This window comes from Lissotriton vulgaris, chromosome 12 (genome assembly GCF_964263255.1).
Source record: "Lissotriton vulgaris chromosome 12, aLisVul1.2, whole genome shotgun sequence".
NCBI lineage: Eukaryota > Metazoa > Chordata > Amphibia > Caudata > Salamandridae > Lissotriton > Lissotriton vulgaris.
In genome coordinates this window covers 358792816-358817776 of record NC_141700.1, presented here as the reverse complement: position 1 = coordinate 358817776, position 24961 = coordinate 358792816, and the positions used below count along the sequence as shown (strand labels likewise).

General features: G+C 43.7%; 1 protein-coding gene across 1 annotated transcript in view; it reads right to left on the bottom strand.

Moving 5' to 3' along the window:
• The window catches only part of DNAJA2 (DnaJ heat shock protein family (Hsp40) member A2), a 127249-nt gene extending 106319 nt beyond the window's left edge, over window positions 1-20930 (bottom strand). The window contains exon 1 of the mRNA XM_086945127.1: window positions 20690-20930. Coding sequence (XP_086801253.1) covers window positions 20690-20767 — 78 coding nt within the window. The 5' untranslated portion in view covers window positions 20768-20930. The remainder of the gene's footprint in view (window positions 1-20689) is intronic.
• Window positions 20931-24961: the final 4031 nt, after the last annotated feature.

Below are 24961 nucleotides of genomic sequence, written 5' to 3'. Positions count from 1 at the left end.
AAAGAGCAGTTAATATATTCGCTAATGAAATTAAGTTCACGGAGAAGCGTCGGTCTTTGGGAAAGGTGGCAACACAGTCTGGCCTTATGGTAGGGGTGGACCTAGAGGATCACGCTGGTCCCTCCGTGGTGCCCAGTACGTAGACTAGCACCTCCAGTACTCAGTCGCCCTTAAGAACCAGCAACAACAATAATGAGGATAACAAGGGTCTACTCGTGGCACCCTGCAATGGTGAAAGCTCATTGGATAGAGATGCACCATCGATCACGATATCAACAGGTGCCGAACGGAAAAGAAAATTGGTTAAACCTACTAGCTCCAAGAGAAAACAACCCCCGTGTTAATCATCCGCGTACCGCCCTGAGCTCATGAATTGAGGGTTCCGCACCCTCCCCGAATGTTGTGACTGTTGACTCCACTGCAGAGTCTACATTAACCAAGGCAACACATTGTTCTATTTCTACACAAACTGATGCAGCTGCAACTTCTATTTGCTGCAGACTTGGCGATACCTCAAGCAATTTTATTGTGGCCACTGTATGTGAGCGTATTAAAGAACTTGTGGACAAGAACTTTACTGCCCTTTTGAAGCATCTAGATCGTCTGGAGACGCTGTCAAATAGACTAAGCTCACAAATTAACACCCCTAAGCCAGCTACACAACACGGGACAAATTCTAATCTTATTAGTGCATTGAACTCTGGTCAGCAGTCACCAACATGTATTTCTTCTTTACGTGCTTGTGATACCTGCAATAAAGTGAAGGATTGTTTTTCATCTAAACCCATTGCTGCACAGGATAAGCCATCTAATGCTGGGTTTGTGAGCAGTCTACCTACTACATCTTTATATATGTCATCAGCTCCATGTAGTGTCCCCATGAGCACCTTAGAGCAAACTCAGGGGGTAGTGTACAATGTGAGGGTGGCTCAAATCCCACGAGTATGTTAACTTCCTCCTGCAGCATGCCCTTATGTATTGGTTCTAGCAGGGGTACCTCATCTCAGAAAAGACCAAGTAGATACTGGAGACCAGCTGCGAACCAAAAGCGCTGATTGTCTTGTAAAACAAAGGGTTTTGGGTGGCAAACATATGCGAAATCATTCTGGTACGCAGGGTAGGGTGGGGTGGGTTGGCACTTCGCCGAAGAATATGGAGTGTGATTGTATAGTCATCAATTTCCTACAACCACGGTTGGTAAAATTATGACTGATGTCACAGGAGCCTAACACTGCGTACTCTACCCTTATCTGGTCACTGCCCTGGGCTATTTTAACAAGCCAGCCCTTGGGCTGAAAACCCATGAGGCTTTTCCTCCGATTATGTATAATAGGTTTTCCACTGTCTGGCTTCGATAGCCAGGATTGACTGCCCCTTCTTTAACACCAGATGAGACTACTTCTATACAAGTCACGCCCCTTGGCCACGACATTTTTGTCACCTCTGAAACGGATTCAAATCTATATATATTGAGTTGGAACGTCGCTGGCTTGGCATCTAAAAACAATTCTGAGGATTGGATAGAAACAGTCCAAAAGCATAATATACTTATGCTGCAAGAAACTTGGGCAACACAGCAATTACATCTAGAAGGGTTTGAATTCTTTAATGCTATTGTCCCTGCTCCCAAGGTCAGCCGTCCATCTGGCGGACTCAATTTGGTTCAATATTTCTGCAAGCGGAAGTGCTAAAGCTCTTGCCACAGATAATTTTCAAGCTCTGATTTATACACTGGGCTTCTGTTTTATAAACTTTTATAATAATGATTTCTACACTCCTGCAAATATGAATTTTATTAAAATCGGTTTAATTTTATCTCTAGTTTACAAAGCCAGAGCGTTCGACAAACTCGTTGGTATTTGTTTATATGGGGATTTCAATGCTAGGATCTTTAAGAATAATTAACTACTTTTGGACCCCCTTGCCAACGTGCACCCATGTAATAGGGGGGTAAAATTGCCGCCCCCTATTACATAGGGGTACAACTACAATTAAATAAATGTAATGGAAATTGCGGTCGTACCTCAAAGATAATCATTTTGCCAACATACAGAGGGAAAGGTTGTGCTTCCATTATGGTTTATGTTTTAATATCTGACCCACTAGAAGATTGTCTGTTAAAGGCCGAGGTTATACCAACTCTCCAGGGCGACCATAATCCCATTGCAACAATAATTAGATTCGCCCCTGGGCCGGAATTTGTTAAATAGTGTGGGGCTAGTCACTTCACACCCTCTACCGACAACCCAAGATTGATTTGGCGAGGTGTTGACAATAATGATTCATTTTCTAGAATGATAAAATTACATCCGACACTTATCGACACCTGTTTGTCATTAACCGATTAAAACCCTGAGGTAATTAATGCTTTTAACCAACTCTGTGGGGGAATCAATTTATTTTTTTGGCTTTTATGCATCTAACCTCAGCTTTTGATAACAGGTCGCTTTTATAGTCCATTCATATAAAATATGAGTTAGACGAGGTTTTAGTTCATTTTTTGGAGTATCCACATAGGGACCTGAAAGCCCGAGTGCAGATCAGTAAAGGTGGTGAGGTCTCACAGGACATCAATATTGGTAGAGGAGTTAGGCAGGGGTGTGTACTGGCCCCTCTCCGATTTTTTTTTTTGTAAATGTTTTTATTGGTATTGCATAGTAGAATGCAAAGGCATCAATCACATTTTATCAACAAACATAATACAATACGGATCATTCCACTTCCACATTCATCGTCCATCCGAAAATACATGCTTAAGATACAATTAGCACTTGCTTACCCATGTCACCAAAGTAGTAGATCAAATTTGGTTTGGTAGCTAGCCACTAAAGCGTCTTAACCCTCAGTGAGGCCGTTCAAATAGTCTGTTAAATACATCCAATAGTTCTTAGGCTTAGATTTACCTGGCAATTCTTCCTCAAACGTTCTTAACGTGTCCTGGCAATAAGACATATCCTTTAGCCATTGCTTAACCGAAGGTGTCGATTTACTGTCCCAGCACATAGAGACCCTCCGCTTAGCCAGCAGCAGGGCCACCATACAGAATTTACGTTTCGCAGCTCTGACCCCTTCCAGTAACCCCAAGAGACACACACGTATTGTGCATACAATATCAAGGTCAACCATTTCAGACCGTGTTCTCATCATCTCCAGCCAATAGGATCGCATTTGCGTACAATGCCATGCCAAGTGAATGAAGTCAGCCCGAGCATTGCCACATCTCTTGCACCGTGCTTCTTCATGCAGACCATATTTGTGAAGCTGTGCCGGTGTGTAGTACACCTGATGTATGTACTTGAAATGTATGATCCGTAAATTACCGTTAGGCGTGAGCATTTTAGTTAGTGCGTATGCCGTCTCCCATTCCTTCTCCATTATGGGAGATTCAAGCACCAAGCTCCATCTTTCTTGTGCCCTGGTTGTCTGATATCCTATCTCAGCTTGCGCCGTTGCATAAAGGCAGGACACTAAGTGCGTGGTGTTAGGGGAGGTCAGGATGAGTTGTAACGTGTTCAATGATGGTGGTTCGCTTGGAAAGTCAGGGTAAAAATGTTTAATCGCGCCCTGTAGTCTGTGAAATGTAAACTTAAATAGTAGGGTAGGGTTTTGTATGTAGGCTAGGTCTGCATCTGTGAGGAATACCCCGTCCTTATAGAGGTCACCTAATGTCATTAGGCCCACTTGGCTCAGGAGTCTCATGCCCACATCTTCACTGGTGACAGATAAACTTGGGTGGTGATGAGGCGGTAAGGCTGGAGCATAAAGTGGTAACTTGTGTGTCAGATGCCCTAACTGGCTCCAAGCTGCATTTGTAGCATCAATGGTGTTTATATCTTTACTGTGCAAGGGTGGTCCGTTTTGTGTGACTATTGCGTCTAGAGGAATTGGCACCGCGTCCCCTTCCTCGACAGCCGTGTGTGTCAGATCTGGAGTTCTGTGGTACTAGTGTGTGGTGTGTTGAGTTTGAGCACACAGGTAATAGAGCCTGAAATCTGAGACCCCCAACCCCCTTTAGAATACGGCAGTGTCAGTGTAGCAAGGTTAATTCGAGCTGGTTTCCCTGCCCATATGAGTTTCAGTACCAACGCAGTTATACGTTTGAAGACTTCCCTAGATGGTTGAATAGGAATGTTGTTAAAGAGGTATAAAAACTTGGGAAGTAGTACCATTTTAACTATCGCCATCCGGTCAGCTAGGAATAAGGGAAGCTGTATCCACCGGTTTACTTTATCTGTTAGTGCGTCTATGATTCTGCTATAGTTAGTCCTGATGACCAACTCTGGGTCTCTATGAAACCATATCCCTAAATAGTGGATGGGGTCGGTCTGCCATTCTAGTGGATATTCCATCGTGTGTGGTTGAGTGGTGTCAGTGAGGGGGAAAACGGACGATTTTCCCCAATTTATCTGTAGCCCCGAGTGGCCCCCGAATTTGATATATGCAAGCAGCAGTGGATCAAGGTTACTCGCTGAGTCCCGTACATATAGTAACATGTCATCCGCGTATAGCGAAATGTGCAGGGGTCGACTAGGGAATTGGAGCGCTGAGTGGTGGTGTTTGTCGGACAATACACGCCAAGGGCTCCAGAGCGAATAGTAAGGGGGACAGCGGGCATCCCTGCCGTGTCCCGCGTTCTATGTCGAATGTGTCAGATACGTAGCCGTTGATTTTAACTCTCGCTGTCGGCCGCGTGTATAGGAGCTGCACCCATTGGATAAATATTAAGGTGAAACCCATACTGTGTAGTATCGTGATGAGGTAGGACCATTCGAGGGAATCAAACGCCTTAGCGGCATCTAGCATAACTGCGACCGCTTTCCTACTCGGGTCCGGAAAGTGAGAGACCGCAAAAAGTGTCCTTGTGTTGTGTTTAGTGGCTCTGGAGGGTGTAAACCCTGACTGGTCCGGAAGGACCAGATTCGTCATAAGCGGCTGTAACCGCGTGGCAAGTATTTTAGCGAGGATCTTTGAGTCCACATTTAGCAGAGACAGAGGGCGATATGAATTGCAATTCTCAGGATCTTTGTCAGGTTTAAGTAGCGCTATGATGATCGCGACCCGTAATGTTGGTGGGAGTATTTGTTCGTCATGCGCTTCGCCGAACATCGCCACCAAGCGGGGTGCTAATATGGTCTTATAGGTCTTGTAAAATTCACATGTAAACCCGCCTGGAGCTTTGCCGCTAGGAAGCGAGGTGATAACTTCTTCCACCGTGATTGGGTGTGATAGATACGCCCTTTGATTGTCGGACAACCAGGCGATAGAGACGTCTTCCAGATATTGGAGCGTCTCTGCCGATTTGGCTACCGGGTGCGATTTATACAGGTCACGTTAAGTGTGAACAAAGCCTCGCAGAACACCCATCGGATCTGTGTGTAGGGTACGATCATCATCTCGAATCTGAGTGATGTTGGAGGATCTGCGGCCTTCACAGATCTTGGAGGCCAGGACTCGTCCAGGGCAGCCCCCCTCTCCATATGCCCTAGCTATGGGGCGCCTGGTGAGATATTTAATCTCGTCCAGTGCAAGTGATTAGTGTACAGACAGTGTTTGCCGGATTTCGGCGAGTGTGGTCGGGTTTTGTGATTGTTCATATTAATGTTCTGGCGATCTGAGCTTAGTCTCACATCGTTGCAGTTGCATTCTGATGTCCCTTAAAATACCTGTCGTACTCATGCAGATCCCCGTATCGTGGCTTTGAATGCTTCCCATAAAAGACACGCATTCTCCGTGGATTGTTCATTTATCTGAAAGTATTCAATAATTGCTTTTTCTATGGTGTCAGCGTAGAGTGAGTTTGTTAGTGCTGCAGCGTTTAATCTCCAGCTATATGAAGGCGGAGTGTCGTTGGGGATGTGGAGAGATATTTTTACGGTGTTATGGTCTGACATTGTTTTGGGCATATGGGCAACATGTTGCGTCCACAGTAACAGTTCCTGAGAGCCTAGCCAGTAATCTATGCGGGACCAGCTACTGTGTGCCGCTGACGTGTGCATAGCCTCGCATAAGCCTGGATTACGTGTTCTCCATATGTCCTGGAGATGTACCCCCATCATCATATCCCGCAGGGTCATTGGTGCCTTTTTGTGTGGTTCAGTCGCGACACCTGATCTATCCAGGCAAAAGTCTAAGGCTAGATTCAGATCACCGCCCCACAACAGCAACAAGTCAGTGTCGGCGTGTAAGTGTTGCCATATTTCGTGGAAGAATTCGGGAGCATCTATGTTGGGGCTATATGTATTAATCACGGTAAGGCGTTGCCCACGCAGTGTTCGTCGTAGTATGATATAGCGGCCGTTAGTGTCTAGTGTTGTCGTATCAATCTTAAAATTTGTCCCTTTCTTGATTAATATTGAAACTCCCCTGGAGTAAGACGAGTACTTGGAGTAGTGACTGGATTCCGCCCAACGTCTACCCACTGTTGTGTGTGTGTGTGGGGCGTCATGCATTTCCTGGAATAGTACAATATCAACGTGCCACCTGTCTAGACATGCGAATATTTGACGTATCTTTTTCGGATTAGTGTAGCCCCGTATGTTCCATGTGAGGAAGGTTAGCTTCTGTTCACTTAAAGTAGAGGCAGTCATGTGAATTGAAGGTGTAATCTGGGAACGTTTCCAGTCTGATTTCGCGAACTACTACTTATGAGTAATACCATACGGTTCAAACAGGCAGATGATAGAGCATGTGTTATCGTCGGGGTGGATGTCAGCAATGAGTCTCAAGCAGTTTGATCCAAAAACTAAAACAAAGACAATTTTGCCCCACCCCCCTCCCACAACAGCAGCCCAATCCTGCTGATGCCATATCCCAGTTAAACAACCCAACTTCATACAACTTTCATGGGGAACACCCATAGGGGGGTCCGCCTGGACTACACATCACCATCCAATCTAATGGATGTGGACGGCCTGCATCTTCTAGCAACAACTGAACCATGTTATTAAAAACATACAGTACCATTGGCCTTAAGCACATAGCATGCATAGCATGGAGTAACAATGCAGTCTATAACAGTACATGCTGCATATGAATGTGGAGAGCGTGTGGCAGATGTCAATGTTCCACTAAGGCGTGCCCTATGGGCGGCACCGCTAGTGACAGGCTCAATAGTGTGAGCAGTGCTTACTCCATAATAACAAACAAAGAACAGTTCCTCAGGTAAGGCGTGCAGGCGAGTGTGTAGGCTGCCCCCGATGGTCGTTGTCTACAAGGCAATGTCTAAAATCCGGCAATGTCATGCTGCATCACACCTCTTCCCCCAGTCCCAGGTGAATGCAATCCAAATTCTGGACAGTTCCAGTTTATAGCCATAGCTGATCAAACTGGTCGGGCAAAAAGCGAACAATTGCTCGCCTCCGACCGTTAGTATCACAAAAAGTACGTGATCAACCATCTAGAGGAGAGTGATGACAGGAAGGGTATGTCTCCGATCCATTAACAAGAGTGTACATTTTGAACTTACCGCCTTCCACGCGGCCACTTCAATAAATTTCTCTGCACCAGACGGCAACGGACATAGCACTCGCTTAGCAATCACTCCCAGTCATCGGTAGCTACGGATGTGTAGTTCCAACCCAGGGATCGTTCAATCTGCGGCTTGTTCTCGGTGCTTACTTTCTTTGCAATGATTGACAATCTTCTTGATGAAGTCGTGCAGCTTTCGGCGTGGATAGCATCGTTGATTCTCCATTACAGGTGACCTTCAGTCGTGCGGGATACAGCATGGCGTATTCTATTTGTAGTTCGCGTAGTTTCGTCTTGCCGCCGTTGAATTCTTTGCGGGCTTGTTGCACAGCTAGTGTGAAGTCTGGATAGAATTCAAGGCGGTTGTGTTGGTAGTTGAGATCTTTCTTCTCACGCGCCACCCTCAAGATAACATCGCGGTCGCGATAGTTTAAGATGCAGGCTACAATCGGCTTGGGTGGGGTGCCCGGTGGCGGACGTGGTGCCAGTGAGCGGTGGGCTCTTTCTACAATAAAGACAGGCGACAGTTTCTCTTTTGAAACACGGACGGGGGTTAGAGGGTCTAAGGGAAATTAGAGACCTACCCAGGTTACCATCCCCCGTTACATAATTTAAATGCACAAAAACATGGGGATCTGAAATCACAGAAGAGACAACAGTGCTCTAAAGACTATGCTAATTGTTTAGTCATGAAAGTACTAAAGTTAATAACTGCATAGTCAACTGACAGAGTTTACAAACCAACGCATATGACCACCAGCAAAAGTAGGTGAGACCCAAGATCCAGAGATGGATTACCATCAAAATCTTGTTAGTGATCTAATTTTCTCATCTGGCCATCCACAGTACAGGACTGGATTGTCTCTACATCATTTGAGACTAATTCCAGAGCCGTCTGGCAGGACTGGGGTCAAGCCCACAATCACATGCTGACCATGCGTGGGATCACTAAATGGGATCAAGTGCAGTGCAAAGAGTGAAAGTGTAGGGAACGTAAGGTTAAAAAGCAATAGAGAACTCACAGTAAGGAAAGGTTGATGTCTGTAAGCCTCTTTCTTATTAAAAACCAGAACAGTGCAAATTTGCAGTGTAAACAAATGCTTAGGGGCCAACATGTTTCTGCCAGGTCGGGGATTAACTCCCTTGGCTTTCTTCAGGGCCTATGTTCTTAAAGACTATTGCTACTGCTAGTGAAAAGTACACTCAAAGTAATTAAGGAAACAAAAACAGTGACATCATAAAGGATATATACTCTTATTCCTCCATGTCAGCTGGTGTATCAATCACCCTTCTTGACAGGGGAAATTACCTCACCTCACCTCACCTCACCTGGACCAAGCTCAGAGTAAGGGAGACCACGCTCTCTCCGTCGTTGCCCCAACCTCAGATACAGTTCGGGGGAACGACGGAGAGAGCGTGGCCTCCCTTACTCTGAGCTTGGTCCAGGTGAGGTGAGGTAATTTCCCCTGTCAAGAAGGGTGATTGATACACCAGCTGACATGGAGGAATAAGAGTATATATCCTTTATGATGTCACTGTTTTTGTTTTCTTTTCACTAGCAGTAGCAATAGTCTTTAAGAACAGAGGCCCTGAAGAAAGCCAGTTAATCCCCGACCTGGCAGAAACATGTTGGCCCCTAAGCAGTTATTTGTTTACACTGCGAATTTGCAATGTTCTGGTTTTTAAACAGAAAGAGGCTTACAGACATTAAAGTTTCCTTACTGTGAGTTCTCTATTCCTTTTTAACCTCACGTTCCCTACACTTTCACTCTTTGCACTGCACTTGATCCCATTTAGTGATCCCACGCATGGTCAGCATGTGATTGTGGGTTTGACCCCAGTCCTGCCAGACGGCTCTGGAATTAGTTTCAAATGATCTAGAGACAATCCAGTCTTGTACTGTGGATGGCCGGATGAGAACATTAGATCACTAACAAGATTTTGATGGTAATCCATCTCTGGATCTTGGGTCTCACCTACTTTTGCTGGTCATATGCGTTGGTTTGTAAACTCTGTAAGTTGACTATGCAGTTATTAACTTTAGTACTTCCATGACTAAACAATTAGCATAGTCCTTGAAGCACTGTTGTCTCTTCTGTGATTTTAGACCCCCAGGTTTTTGTGTATTTAAAGACAGTTTCTCTTTGCCAAACAAGGCGAGACAGCTCCTCCACATACGACTCGATGTTGCCAATATTCGTGAACTCTGGTATGCCTGCTATGCGAATGTTGTTACGTCGCAATCTGGCTTCCAAATCCTCCGCCTTAGATCTGATCACCTCCAATATCTTGTCAAAGCCAGTGCATTTGGTAGTGCTGGTGTGGGCTTCGTCTTCCACTTCTGAGATCCGCATTTCAGCCTCGTCCAGGCGTTCGTCATGGCGGTTGACTTTGGTCGCCATAGTGTCCATGCAGGTGGTGAGATTGTCTAGCTTGCCATTGATGTCTTGGAGGCTTGACTGGATGGCTTTCAGAATAGACTCCATACCCTGGGCTGGGGTGGGGTCTGTGTCTGTTTCCTTGACCGAGTGCAATGCTTGTCCACGGGGTGGCCTGCGTTGCTCGAAGGTAAGCTTCGGTTGCTGCTTGTCCGGTTCCCCATCTGGAGGCAGGGAGACTGCGCAAATTATACGGGATGATGGTTAGAGGCGACGTTTCAAGGGCGTTTCAGGTGTGGAGGGAGCTGTAGAAAGGTGATACTGTGAGCGGATGTGAAAGGTCACACTGTCAGGCGGACTCAGTCTCTAGGCCGAAGTGCCTCCTCCTAACAGCCGGAAGGTGCCTCTTGGCCCACCAGTGTAGCAATGGGGTCGTTGTCCAGTCCCTCTGGGTGAAAGCCGATGGATGTGGCAGACTGCCCCAAGCGAAGGCCAGACGAGCAGGTCAGCAAGAGGCCCATACAACAGGGCTATGCAACATGCACGGGCTTGGTGGCACAGTCGGGCTGAAATAATAAACGAATCTCACGACTTAATCCGTGTCCAGCAAAAGGGTCGGATCCTCTGGTGTCCCCACTGTATCTGTGCTGACCGGGATGTGGGACGATTCTGCCGTGGTGTCCTGTTGGGTCTGTGGATCAGCTATGTAGCTATCTCATTTACATGGGCAGCTTTGCAGCTCAGAGGTACCAATGCGCAATAGTCATTAGTGATACATGGGGGCGTAGCGACCGCTACTGTCGACGGTGAGGTGCGTCGGTTGGTGCCCTTCGATATGTAGAGCCTTCCTCAGTATTCTGTCACGCTCCGCGTGCCATGCGTCCAGGGATAAGGGTTGCACAGCGATAAGCTTTACAAGATAATAATGCCGCCAGCGGTGCTGCGCCGTAAAGAGTACGTGAGTTGCTTTAGTCTTCTGTCAGGTCGCCACATACCCCGCCGCAGTCGCCTGCACGCTGCATATGCCCCGCAGTGCGCTTCATTTCATGGGCGCCGCCATCTTTTATGTCAGGTTTGCGCCATTTCCGAGGGTATGCCCGATGTGAAGAGCAGTGCACATATAGAGCCTGTATGCGGGAAAGAAGTCGAGGAATCAGTGTACATCGCAATCCCTCCCAAAGTATGTAGTGTTTTACTGCGTGGTCACCAACACACAGAGTTGCCGATGTGCAGGCTGTTCGGTATAAACGGGGCCGTCATTTTCTGAGCCTACATGCAGTAAACGCAGCATTCCGTAGCCAAGTAACATCAGTTCCGCGGGCATATTCTATACAGCGTCTCCGCATCAGAAGTTAATATTCATCCCTGCTGTTAGTCGTTACGCTCTGGAGTGCTGTCCGAGCGGCAGTTACGGATTATACGTCCAAGTGGGTTGCGAGCACCATCTTACCCGGTCCGCGGGAGCACCCGACCAGTCCTTCCAACGCAATTTGCTGCTCATCCGTTAGCAGAAACTCCACCAAACACCCTCCATCAGAGCATCTGCTATTCCGCTCACAGCAAATGTATGGCAGTATCTGGCTCAGCCGCTGTACAAGGGATAAAGACCATTATTGTAGGTCCGTCCGGTGGAGCTGCCTTTTCAGCCAGCCATCCCGCAGTGCGCCCTCGCTCTCCTATTTAATTTATACATTAATGATTTACAGGACTCCTTGACCAAACACACTAATGATGTTCCTAGTATTAATGGTAATACACTCCCCGCCTTACTATACGAGGATGGGGCAGTCGTAATGGGCCGCACACCAAATGCATTGAGCACTTTAGTCCGGGGCTTTGTTGATTTTATGGCCGTTTTAGACCTCTGCACTAATTTTTTTTTAAAAAACTTTTTAATAGTCTGTGGCCCAAAAAAGCATCCTATCAACAATTTCTATAGGCAGTGAATGTTTACATCGCACTTTTCCCTACTTAGAGCTGATATTTGCAGCAAATGGTTCTTGGATTGACCATGATACACACAGTAGGAGCAAGTTCTCAAAAGTAACTAACTCTATCCTGTCCCTTCCCCAACCGAAAAAAGCTGAGGTGGTATTATCTATTATCAAACTTTTCAAACTGCAATGTATTCCTACTGCAACATATGGCAACATATGGCGCAGAAGTTGGGGGGTTTATAAAGTGTAGCAGTATTCAGGGTGAGGAAAACAGATTTTGCAGGAAATGACTGGGGGCTCCGATTTCTTCCTCACAGTATATCGGTCATAAGGAATTGAAATTGCCATATATCGAAGATTACATTAGGGTTCGCCCAGTCATATTTTGGCCTAAAATTTGGCAAAACCCGGCAGCGACCCTTACCAGAGATATAATAACCGACTGCCTTAAATGTGAAAAGGGCAGGGATATACCCTGGCTGGCTGCTGTAAAGGAGAGCTTAAACAGTGTGAATCTTGAACATATTTTTTATATCCAAGTGACATGGGGAATTAACAAACAAAACAAAATCCTTCAGGAGGCCATATACAATAAGTATAGTAGTGCAAGATATGAAAAAGAGCTCTTGATATCCTCAGTCGCATGGCATATGTCTTTAGAAGATGCACACTGTTAGTTATCATACCTGCCATCTAGTTATCTCTTAAAGAATATCAGTCACTGGGAAAGCTTGCAGTATTTCACGGATTCGAACAAATTAGTGTAGTGCTGGTGGACACTTTGATACGACTGCATGTCCTTCATTTCTAATAGTATTTATTTCAGAAGTATTTGCCAGATTACAGGGATTAAAATTAAGCTGCTGTGCTTCTTAATGAGTTGGCTATATAAGAGTGCAAAAGAGCAAACAAAAGAAAAGCAGGACATTAATTTATTATAACCTAAATAGGCTTATGAGGCAAATATAGAATTAACAACGTTCTTTATTTGTAGAAAAAGGACTGCGGGGGGCATTCCTGAATATCAAGAAACACTGACCTCAGCTAAACCAAATTAATGTGGATAGATTCCTTAATTAGCACTAGAATAATCTGAATCAAACTATTAGTCAAACAGGCAAGGGGCACTGTTCACAGTTATGACACAAGATGCTAACTACACCAAGGTTCACTGATGTTCAAGGTCAAATCGGCCTTTGTGCAGTTAATGTCTTGGATCAAATAAATGTATAACCCCTGCCTTTGTCCGTTTGCCTAATAGTTTACTGTGGATAGATTCCCTAGTAATAGATGTATTGGTGTTTTACATTTATTTTCAATTCACAGTTAGCTGATCTGAAATACTATAGACCATGCTTTCGTTCATTCTTTCATGTACAGTATATGGCCTGCATCTGGATACATTAATTAGGATGATCATTAGCAAGCAGCCATTATGTATTCTTATTTACTTATTATGGACTACATTGCGAAGTCCATGATGCCAGGGCTTTGCATTCTAATCCTGCAAAATCCAACTGACTTTAACATTTACTAACTACTGCAAAATTGACAGACTGACCTTGGATGCATAAACTTTGACTCACAGTGGACCTCAATGGGCCGCTTCTGTTTCGGAGAAAAACTTCCAGTCCTATTGCACTTTCGCATTGAAATCATTAAGACTTATTACTGTTGGGAGAAGCACTCCTAAACACACAAAAAGTTTGCATTCACATATAAGGAGTAAGAACAATTGTAGGATTTAGTAATTTCCATTGCAGTTAAGTACTTCAGAGTCCTATCTACTGCTTTTGCAGGTCCCTCTTAAAATCCTTTTCAGCTTCTGAGCCGCAGTCAGAGCTCCATGGTAAGAAATTACTAAAACCTACAATTGTTCTTACTCCCCATCATACGCGAATGCGACTTTTTATCTAGACAGTTCTAACACACTTGGGGGAACCAAGCTTGATTGGAAAGGTCACTCGTGCCATTCTTATTTTGCTCTGAAGAGAAGTCCCAATGATTTGGGAAAAAACACATTAGCTGTGTTTGTTGCTTTGCATGACCTGTGGAATCAGAAAACAACTAATGATTTTCATCTACAAGAACAAGCAGTTTGTGAGGTTTTGTCCTATATGGCAAGTTATTGTGATTAATTTTGTTGAGATAACTTGTTTTTTCTCTCCATCTGGTATCAAGAATGCCATCAAAAAGATTGGCTTTACTTCACATTAAATGTTTGTTTATGAATGATTCTCCCAACAGTAGTTTGTCTCTTATTATTTTGGGTTCTTTTTGGACAGTTGGCCCAGTGAGTGAGCACCCTAATAATTTTGGGAAGTATACAGAGTGTGGTAATGTATACCACAACCATTCTTGTTTGGTTAGTAAATATTTGCGCTTTTACGTTTGCAAATGAGGACCCTGCTTATGTAGCAACTAAACAATCTGGCTTTGAGTAAGAAGAGTGTTTATTATTTGAGCCTATACTTCAAGAAAATGTATGCAAAGAATGCTGCTACAAGCAGGCGTGCATGGCGGCCATCTTTGACTTCTTTTATTGTTTGATTGATATGCTTTATTTCAATATATGAAAATATCATAAAAGCTTTACATATTATTTAAAAAGACACAATATTTACAACAGTCACAATACAAATATATGATCCTAAAAAAGGGCAATATTTACAGCAAACAAAATATTACAAATGTTAAAATGAGGTTAGATAAAACAAGAATTAAATTGCCAATGAAAGCCTTCTTAGTCGAATCAAACAAAACCCCTTTAAAAATTTAGACACACCACAAACAATCAAGGATGATGCGTAAGACATTAGAATACGAAGTGCAACAGTATGCTGGCGTGTTCCTAGCCGTCTGCATAGAGGTCTAAGCCAGCGCCTCCTCGTTGCCTGATAATCGGGACATTCGAAGAGAATGTGGGCTACAGACTCAATTCGATTGGGGCAGAGTGCACAAAAGGGTGAGAGATGATAAGAGGATTTCCATTTGGAAGTCAGTTCGCCTACTGGCAAAGTCCCCACTCTGAACTTAAAGTACAGAGCCCGGTCGAAAGGGATAGAAATCATATCCAGATATGGCTCGTAGGCTACCATGACTTTAACCCTCACAAAAGCCACAGTGGAGTTACATTGATTGGTTTTGGTTATAAGTTAATTCTTTTATTTAAACCCCCTCCACAAAAAAACAACAACTGTGGATGCAGCGCAGGCATGGATGCCATCTTAGAGTAGTTATCAAAAACAATTTAAGATGGCCACCATTGGCAGGCTGTGTTCTGACTGCAAGGGGGCAAGCAGGCGTTTTCGTGTCAATTAAGTAATTGAACATGTTAGGAGTGATGTAATATGCGAGATCATACGATACGCATGATAGGGTGCAAGGTTATATTTAGCTCAGTAAACCATAGCTGGTGAATTTCAGTGGGTTTTTTCAGTTTTTAAACATTCAGTTTAATCTAATTTCAACACCTAATAATAATTCTCTTTAACCATTAGTTATTTTCATGTGAATTACTAAGCTTTGTTTTAACGTATGCAAAATCTCATACCATATTTAACTGCACTATTTTCACCTTTGTTTTTCAGTGAACACATACATATACAAAATACACATCTAGCGCTGTGGTTTATCCACTATAGGTCTGTAGAAACTAACAAAGGTCATAGGCCACCACACATGTTCCTATTTATAAAGAAATTAAGTGTGGAAGATGCATTAGTGCTGAAATGAACCCCAAACAAAAGAAATGAGAGTTGTTGTCCAGACTGGATTTTTTGTTTATTATTTATTTAATAAAACACTCTGCTCATCATTGATATGCTAAGCTGCACTTGGAAGCTTAGATCAAAAGATCTCAAACTTTTATATAGGCCTTAGTGGAGCTCACAGAATTCAGCTCCGCAGAGCACCCCAAATACTCAGTGAGACTCCATGGAATTCCGCGGAGAGCTGCTACACGCACCCGTTCGCACTACGTTTGACATGAGCATTTTTCAAAATCTGCTTCAGGATGCAGCAGCAGTCACTGGTGCTCGCTGACTTCTGAAAAAAGGCGCCGGATGTTGCAGGTGTGGCCTAAAGCTGAGCTAGCGGCCAGCAAATCTCAGGAGAGCTTGCGGGTAGTCAGCAAGTCTTGCACGCGCTCACTGGCAGACAGCAAATCTCACTAGAAGCCAACAAAACTAGCCAGCGCTTGGCAAGACGCATCACGCTAGTCAGCATGCACAAAAACTCGGCGCAAGCCCGCAAAACTAAAATAAGTTCCGCTGTGAGGCAAAGTTTAATCGCGAACTCCGCGGATTTCCCAAATGCAACGAGCAGAGCGGAATTTTAAGGTCAGGCCTACTTATATACCACTTATCTCGCGTGCGAAAACATTTAAAAAAGGTTTGTGGAAACAAAAATTAACATTTTTAAAACCAGTCTGCCAGTTTGATCATTTATGAAGTGCTGCAGCACGTAAAGAAAAATGCAATCGGTGAAGCCCTAGCAAGCTGGTGAAATGGTTATTTTTTTATTTTTTGCACAAATGTGCCAAAAAACATTCAAGCCTGTTAAACGGAGCAGACATCTTGTTACAACAAAATGTTTAATTATATAAACCAGAATCATAAGGTGCATTGAAGCAGGCAAGTGTATTGAAAAGAGAGCAGAAACCCTCGAGTTGGAATGCAAATCACAGGAAATAATTATTAATGGCATAATGAAAATGTACTGTGTGGGCTTTGTCTAACAGTAAACTAAACATAGTCGAAACACTAATAAAACAATGCGAGCGATCAAAAAGGACAAATGGGCACACGAAAACCAATTCTTGAGTAAACTGGTGTGGGAAAGTAAGCAAAAAAACTCGAGGAAATTCTGGGCGCTTATTAACCGCACCAGCTTAGGAACAGTGTGTACGGGGTCGGCTAATATCCCGGAATCAGGCTGGGCAAATTTCCTGCTCGATCACTTTAAGTCTCCTGATTATCCAAGCCCTATTGGAAACACCACCGTAATTGAGACCAGCCAAGGGCATGGTCCTTCGTGGAGTATAACACATGAAAAGGTCTCGAATCTATTGTCAAAAGCAAGATCTGACGGGGCGCCAGGCCCAAACGGCCTGCCACAAACTTTGTTTAAATCAGATATTACCCTCTGGTCAGGAACATTGGCCAATCTCTTCAATTACGAATTAAGAACAGCCACAATCCCAGAGTCATGGCGGGGAGCCATAATACACCCAATTTATAAATCTGGATCTCATGCACACCCGAGCAATTATAGACTCATTGCCCTCCTGGACATTGAAGCAAAACATTATGCAGGTCTTCTATTAGAGGACCTAAGGTTATGGGTAAAGGACAACAAGCTTTTGCCAATGAACCAGACAGGGTTTGTGGCACACTCAGGAACCCGTACTAACTTGCTAGCAATAACAACTGTAGTCGACAGGGCAGTTGCAACCTCAAGATTAGTTCATTGCTGCTTTGTCGACTTCAAAGCAGCATTCGATAGAGTCCCCAGGGAGGCCCTATGGGCCAAACTAAAGATGTGGGGGATTCCAGAGAAACTACTAGAGGGAATAATCCAGCTCCACACTAGGACGTGGGTGCGGGTGAAGCTGGGGACCGGCACACATCTCTCACGTAAAATAATGACAACTAGAGGAGTGAAGCAGGGATGTGTGCTGGCCCCTCTCCTTTTTAACTTATTTGTAGCAGATCTGTCAGCGGTCCTAGACGACACTAATAGTCACTCTCCGAAGGTGGGTGGCATGACTCTAAGCAATCTTTTATATGCCGACGACCTGGCTCTCTTTAGTTTAACCAGGGTAGGGTTACAAAGACTCCTCGATAAACTGTTTGATTATACGATCAGCAACCAACTCGAGGTTAACCTAAAGAAAACGCAAGTAGTTACATTCGGTAAGAAACGACACACAGGGGGCGGCTGGTCATTCAATAATGTTAGTTTAGAAATTGGCCAGTCCTATAAATACCTAGGCGTCCACCTGGACTCAAAATGTAGCTACAAAAAACAGCGTAGAGAGATCGGAGTTAAAGCAGTGACCCTAATGGTGTCACTAGGCAAACTTGCAAAAGATCTTTCCGGTCCAACCTTAGCTCCCCTTTTGGAGGTAATGAGAGCAAAGGTTGGCCCCACTTTATCCTACGGTGTTGAGATTTTCAGTGGTAAAATGAACACAACCCTGAACCAACAGACCACTAAAGTTTACAAAGGGGTGCTCCGGTTGCCAAAGACCGCCTCTGCAGCGCAGATCAGGTTGGAGATGGGGCTAATAAACTATGAGGCCTCAGCCACTGGGGCTTACCTTAACCTGTGTCACAAGTTAAGACAAGCTGAGCCAGGTACTTTAGAATCCCTAGTCTGGCAAGAAATCAGCCAGATAAATCCAGGGGGTTTGTACGGACGACTTTTTACAGATGCCATTAACCAAATGTCAGCAAGCGATTTGTGGGCCCTAAACCCAGGCCAGATAGCATTTAAAAAAGCTATAAAAAAATGTGTGAGAATGATTTCTTGTCTCACTGACAAAGCACTTTTTCTGAAACGTAGCCATGCCTGGGTCACTATAAATTCCTACAGACACCCAGTCCCAGCCTGCTATCTGGCCAGCACATATCCATTATACCTGAAACGCGGCTTTATTGCCATCAGACTGGGTGACTGGCGTTTCTTGCAGGACTTACCATCATGGCGACGTACATCGGAAGATCTCTCCTGTAGAGGGTGTGGGGAAACGGCGGAAACCATGTTGCATGTAAGTTGCCTTTGCCCAGCCCTTAACACAGAACGCAGGTCCGGATTAAAATTAGAATGGAATAGGCTGGGGGTTTGTTCGGTCCTGCAGGCAAGCCATCATGGCAGCTCTGAACCCGGAAAACACAGTGCTAAACATAAAATTTATAAAATTTATCCAGCGAGCATATCACATCTTCAACCTAAGGAGACCATGCTAAAGTGCTCAATCTTTCTTTTCTCACTGAAAACAGTATTAACTGGCATTATTCTCAGCAACGTTAGACATAATTTGGTTATATCCAATGCAATCTGGCGCCTTGTTTCAATTTTTGTGATTTTAATATACACTACGAGATAAAATCCCTGTTTTTATAATGTTTGTTAATGGATCGTGCCTTTATATCTACACTTGTGTTGTTACTCCTAGAAGTTTTTATTCTAATATTCGGTCAGGCTGTGAATCTGTAAATTCTTTTAAAGATATGTTTTATATCTAAATAAAGATTATTATTATTACTAATAAAACAAATACTAAGGGTTAAAAAATTAATTTGTTCTGGCAAAGTAAAGGAGAGATATTTTAACATAGGACATTGAGACTTGTGAGACAACTAAAGTTACCTCCAAGACAGAGCAAAAAAGTTGGCAAGGTACTATGCCAAGTCAAGCCTCATTTGTATCAAGCATTGCCAAAGCTGATAGTTCTGTCCTTGTCAAGTTTTCGTTGTGTATATGCATATATATTTGCAAAAATAAATTGGAGGGATTAAGAGTTTATAAGGTAAAAAAAGACAAATGTGCTGATGCCTAACATGGCATGAATATGTTTGAGAAAAATAGCCCAACACTTGCTAGGTGGAAATGCACAACTCGCTGTGAAGTGTGTCAATGGTTTCATTGTACTGAACCACTGCTCCATTATGCGGTGGGAAGATACAAAAAGAAAAGTGAATGGCACTTTAACATGCCAAAGGATGACGATGCTGACGAAATGCATATATAATGTGTTGGAAAACAAAGCTTGTGAGAAATCTAAAGCCACCTGTAGACGAGACCTAAAATAGCCTTTGTGGACAGAGATGATTTTAACAACTTTCGTTTTATATTGCGACTCCCTTTCCTCTTGAAGGTCTTAGAGAAAGAAGCGTGCCCATCAAATCCAAGAAGCTCCCCTTATGAAAACCTTCGCAATAACCTGTAATCTGAGATCATAACAGTTTTCAGTAAAGAGATCGTCTTTGACAAAATGGACCTCAAAGTGTTTTTGGAATACATATGCAGCCTTTGACATGAGCGTTTTGACGAGACAAGCCTCTGTGCCACCAGCTCAATAAACGCCTTTTGAATTTGATCTAACACCATACATTATATACACACACAATCGCCTCAAGTCTAAACATGATATATTCTTTCTTATTCATTCTTACTTCCAAAAGGTATGAATCTGAGGGCATAGCCTTGCATCACAAAACACTGCACCCCAGTAAGCAGTGTACCTTGTTTGTTTTGACACTTTGCTCTTGCTATAGAATTGGTCATCATGAGTCACAACTAGGACGGCAGGACGCATTAGTCTACGAAAGATACGGAAAGGTGAATTAAAAAAGTACACCTTTAGCAATTGAAAACTCAAAAAACAGTTTACTCGAAAGCCTGATTCGCCTAACCAACCTACACCTTTGACGCACAAAGTGTAACAACGGGTCTTTTGACTAGAGCACGTGATCGTTTTGTGTTTCATCGGGTCCATGTTTGACTATTTATATGGCGAAAGGTTGCGGTGTGTCAGGAAGAGTGGGAGGAAGGTGGAGAAGGTGACAGTATGATGAAATAAACTACACGGGAGAGGATCTCACTTGCCTAAACAGCCCTTACAGTTGAACGTAAAGGCTTAGCATTTCAGAAAGGAGAACTGCCGGCTTTTGTATAATAGACCCGGCTTTTTGAAGTGGGGGTACAGGTTTTTATTGCGTGGCTCGGCTTTGGGCTTGCCTTAGGATTAAGTAAAAAATAAAAATAAAAACACTACGCTGAAGACTCTAGCTCCCAGGCCCATTACAAAACCGCGGTTTAGAATCGGAAACCTAGACGTCAGGCTGACACCCCCGCCCGTCAGTCTCACTACTTCAACTCGGGGCCTAGTTCTGCCGGTACCTTCTTGAGTTCGTTTTCGCTGGCACCGGCTGCCACCCCCAGGATGTCGTAGAGCTTGGTGTCCACTACGGTGGCCATTGTGACGGGAGGAGACGGCTGAATGACGGGGGACACCGTCTGTTGCCAAGCTGAGCTAAGCCGGACACCCGCAGGAGAGGAAGAGAGAAGAGATCGACGCACTGACGTCACTCAAGTCTAACATCGACGTCCAAACGTCGCAGGTCAAAAGCATACGTGAGACGTTTACGATACTGCGCATGCTTAAACAAAAGGTGGGTAGGACGTGGCCATCGTTAGGTCAGGCAGGATTAAAAAAAAAAAAGTGCTTGTGTTGTAACTATCCACTTTACGCGACGGTGCTTTTCGTTTGAATGCCTTGGCTCACGACATGAGTACTTTGAAACGATAAGGTCTTGTCTATCTCGCCCCAACAAAGCATCGACAATTATGTTGAACTTGGCCGAGTTGCCTGCGATCGGGACAAAACACAATATCAAGTTACCAATTTGGATTTTTTTTAAAGCACGCTGTTGTATACTTTCCAGCCCGGGAGCACGTATAAACTGGGAGCACGCATGAATATGACACACATACTACATTTTAAAACGAAGGTTTTAGAGTTTGTGCAGTAGCAGGCCACCTTCAATCGTGACTACTACTAACACCATATAATTATACAAAAGATGGCACTGTATTTGCAAACATATCTGGAACTGAGCTGAAGTCACTGGAGGAACCTCTAGTGATCAGTTCATTTACTGCTCTGTAAGACTTCATGCAGACTGAGCATTAACAAGAGATGATCGAACATACTACACTCTCTCCTACACACAGCCATAACCTCATGGAAGCCTAATAATCTATTGTGCAGACCGCCGGGTACTGATGATGCCTGGGTCCTTTACAGAGTAGGTGAGTCCTATGCTTGAATTGACCACCGTTTGCTCTCCTTCAATATCCACAGGGGCATGCAGTACACAACTTGCTCACTGAGGATAATTTGTCATATTGTTTTTAACCACTTTTTTAATCACTGAATACGCTAGCTGCACAAATTCAGCGTGTTCTGGAGAAACGTATTATGTCACCACCATGATGGTCTGGAAACCTACACCTGAATTTATATGCCATTTTGTCTCATCATTACAGGTAGATCCAGCCCATCACAGATTCATGAACACAATAAGCACCTTCTTCTTGTGACACTCAGACTAGCCTATTGGATACTTATATAGGTCCTCTAGTGTAGACAGATTAAATATATTGTTGCATAAGGTCCTGAAGAATCGCGAGTGAATTAACGTAAACGCGAGAAACATGTTGACCAGTACAAACACACACTGACCGGCACTGAAATAGGAACATTGCATTCCATCAAGTGCTGGTTATCACACATTTTAATTAAGACAGGAGACCCCCAGAATAAAGTTTCTCATAGGTACACCCAGCCTTATTTTAACTCACTTTCATGTCTACACAACCCTGGCCCCAAACCCGCACTTCACAAAACGGCTGTTGTATAAAAGATCTCCGATAAAGTGCCCCTCCTAGAGGTGAGCCCGTTGGGTATTGCATCACCGACCCAACAAGGAGCAGCCCAGATGATGAAGCATGACACCTGCAAGGGTGTGTGAGGGCATTACATTTATTTGTTTTATTTATTTAAGGTTTTTATAGAGCGCGTAGTCACCCGTGAGTATCCCAGCGCTATACCTCGTAATCCAGAGGAGAAGGAGTGCAGAAGAGATGGAGGGCTTATGGGAAGAGAAGAGTTTTGAGCGAAAACATCCAACAAAATGGATGCCCAACTGTGACCTCTCTGAGACCAGTGGCCCACAACACTAGTGTGACTCATACCTTTCTTCTCCCGCGGAACGGCACAGCCTCCATTGTCTTGATGTTTTGGGGCGCACCCTGTTGCTGGACCTCCCACTCCTGTTGAGTGGATATCGCCCCTCTCTCCCCCCTCTCCCTCTTGTTGAATACATACACTGTATTTGCAAAACCATAATGCATTAAAACTGAAACTTGCTAGTCATTTTCTGTAAGACCTTTTTAGTTGTTGGAATTCCAGGAAATATCAAGGAAAACCCATTTTGTATCAATTACCTTATTAACAATTGATTTAAAATATTCCCACTCTCCAAGTCTGAAACAAGGGGAAGATTCAAATGGCATTTAGGAGCTATATGTGCAAAAGTTTAAATGGTCATCTTGAGGGTTTAGAATACATTTTCCTAAGAACCTTTAATGGAGAGCGAGAGTGCATGACTTACCTAAGTAGGCTGCAAGTCCAGAAGGGCCTAGGGAGAGTGGGTCTGCCAGGTTGTGCACTTTCATTGGGTATCTTCCATGTTCTTTGGCCTGGCTAGGCAGGAGGGCACTAACCGAGCTGTAGGAGCAGGCTGCCGTTCATGGAGGCTACAACTGCCTGTCACAGGTGCGGACGTCATGTCCTGAACTGAGTCGCGGCTGTCCTGACTCCTCACTCAGGTGTGTCTGGCTGGCAGGCCTGCTGACACTTTCAGCACTGCTGTGTGCCCTTCGCGTGTCCCTCACACCACTCAGATGGGACCAGAAAATAAAGAACCATGGCCACCCACCTCAGCCCTAGACCTCACAGCCACACACGTGCTGAATACAAGTAATGCCAACTTTGTTGCTAAAAGATTAGAGAGCTAACAGAATGATCTAAAGTCTTTTTTCTTGTGGGTGCAGAAAAGGGTCTAATTAGGACTCTGGAACACTAGTCTGACATGGCTGTCCTTACTGCTGTCTGACGATGTAGCTTTTCACAAACCTAACAGTCAGTTTCAAAAACAAAAAGCCATGAGAAGTTTGCATCCTCCTCCTCAAGCACAGTCAGGCCCTCACTATACTTGCTGTAACTTGGTCTGATTCAATTATCAAAAGTTCAATACATTCACCTATTCTCATACACCAACACTGTGAGGGTCATACAATTATCTATACCAGTCTTAAAAGGTACCAACACAACAATTATTAATCATCACATTTTTAATATTAAGCATTTCAGATAATTCATACATATTTATCACAAATACACCAGATAAAATCAGTTAAAAATGAGTCAAAAAAGTCTTATAACACAAATGCACCGTAATGAGGGCGACAACACATAAGACATACACATTTGTGTAATCAACTGAAAGTGCGTACGCACTTTTTTACTCGTTTTAACTGATTTTATCTGATCTACTTTTATAAATATGTATGAATTATCTGATATGATTAATATTAAAATTTGATGATTATTAATTGTCGTTTTGGTCCCTTTTAAGACAGGTACAGAGAATTGTATGGCCCTCAAGGTGTTGGTGTATGAGAATAGATCAATGTATTGTGTTCTCCAGGAGAATTTGCTTTTGATAATTGAATCATATTTGGAACCCTGTCTCCTGGAGTACTGGGGTCTCTCGTTGATATTTATGTGTAACTTGGTCTATACAGTACATCAGTCCTCCTCTTTGGCTAATAAACCTCAATGCTTCCCGACGCTCTGAACTCAGTTAAAATTTAAAGTAGATTCGGACCTGTGCACTTCCTGATCAGTACTAGGTAGGACCCCAGCCAGAGTGGCACATAAGTAGTTGATATGAAAGTAAATATAAGTGAAAGAGTGACATGGCCAGTGGTCCGTGGGTACAGCTAAGAACACAGCTGTGCAGCAAAGCGTGCTCACTACTGAAATACATTGCAGCCTGCCTGATACTACAGCACGCCTCTGTGTGATCCCTGGGGTGGTTTATTTGCATGTGTTAGACTTGGCATCTTTGTTGGGGTTTCCCCTGACCTTTTGCTTCTACCTCCTGTATTTTTTGATGCTGAGTTGGATTTAGTTTTTGCTGGCTTAGATGCTTTGGGCACTCTGACCCTGCTGATCCATGTCAAAGTGCAAATGTTCAACAATGTCCCAAAGGTTTCTAAATGAAATAAGCGGTTTTGTGCAAATAATCAATGTTTTCCAATGAAATAATACAAACAGAATTAAGATTCTTAAACAAAAAAGCAAAGTATATTCCAAATTATACACATGGACAGTTTGTGCGTTGAACTGATTCTAAGAACACAATTTCACAAGAAAATCTGCTTGCTGAATGGATAGAAATGTACACATTTTATAATACATTCAAACATTTTAGAATGAAACACAAATCCCAATGCATTTCGGGTTATAGAAAAAACCCTTCTCCAGGAGGAAAATCTTCAAACATGTACTCTTTCTTCTGTGTTTTAAATTATTTCCAACTG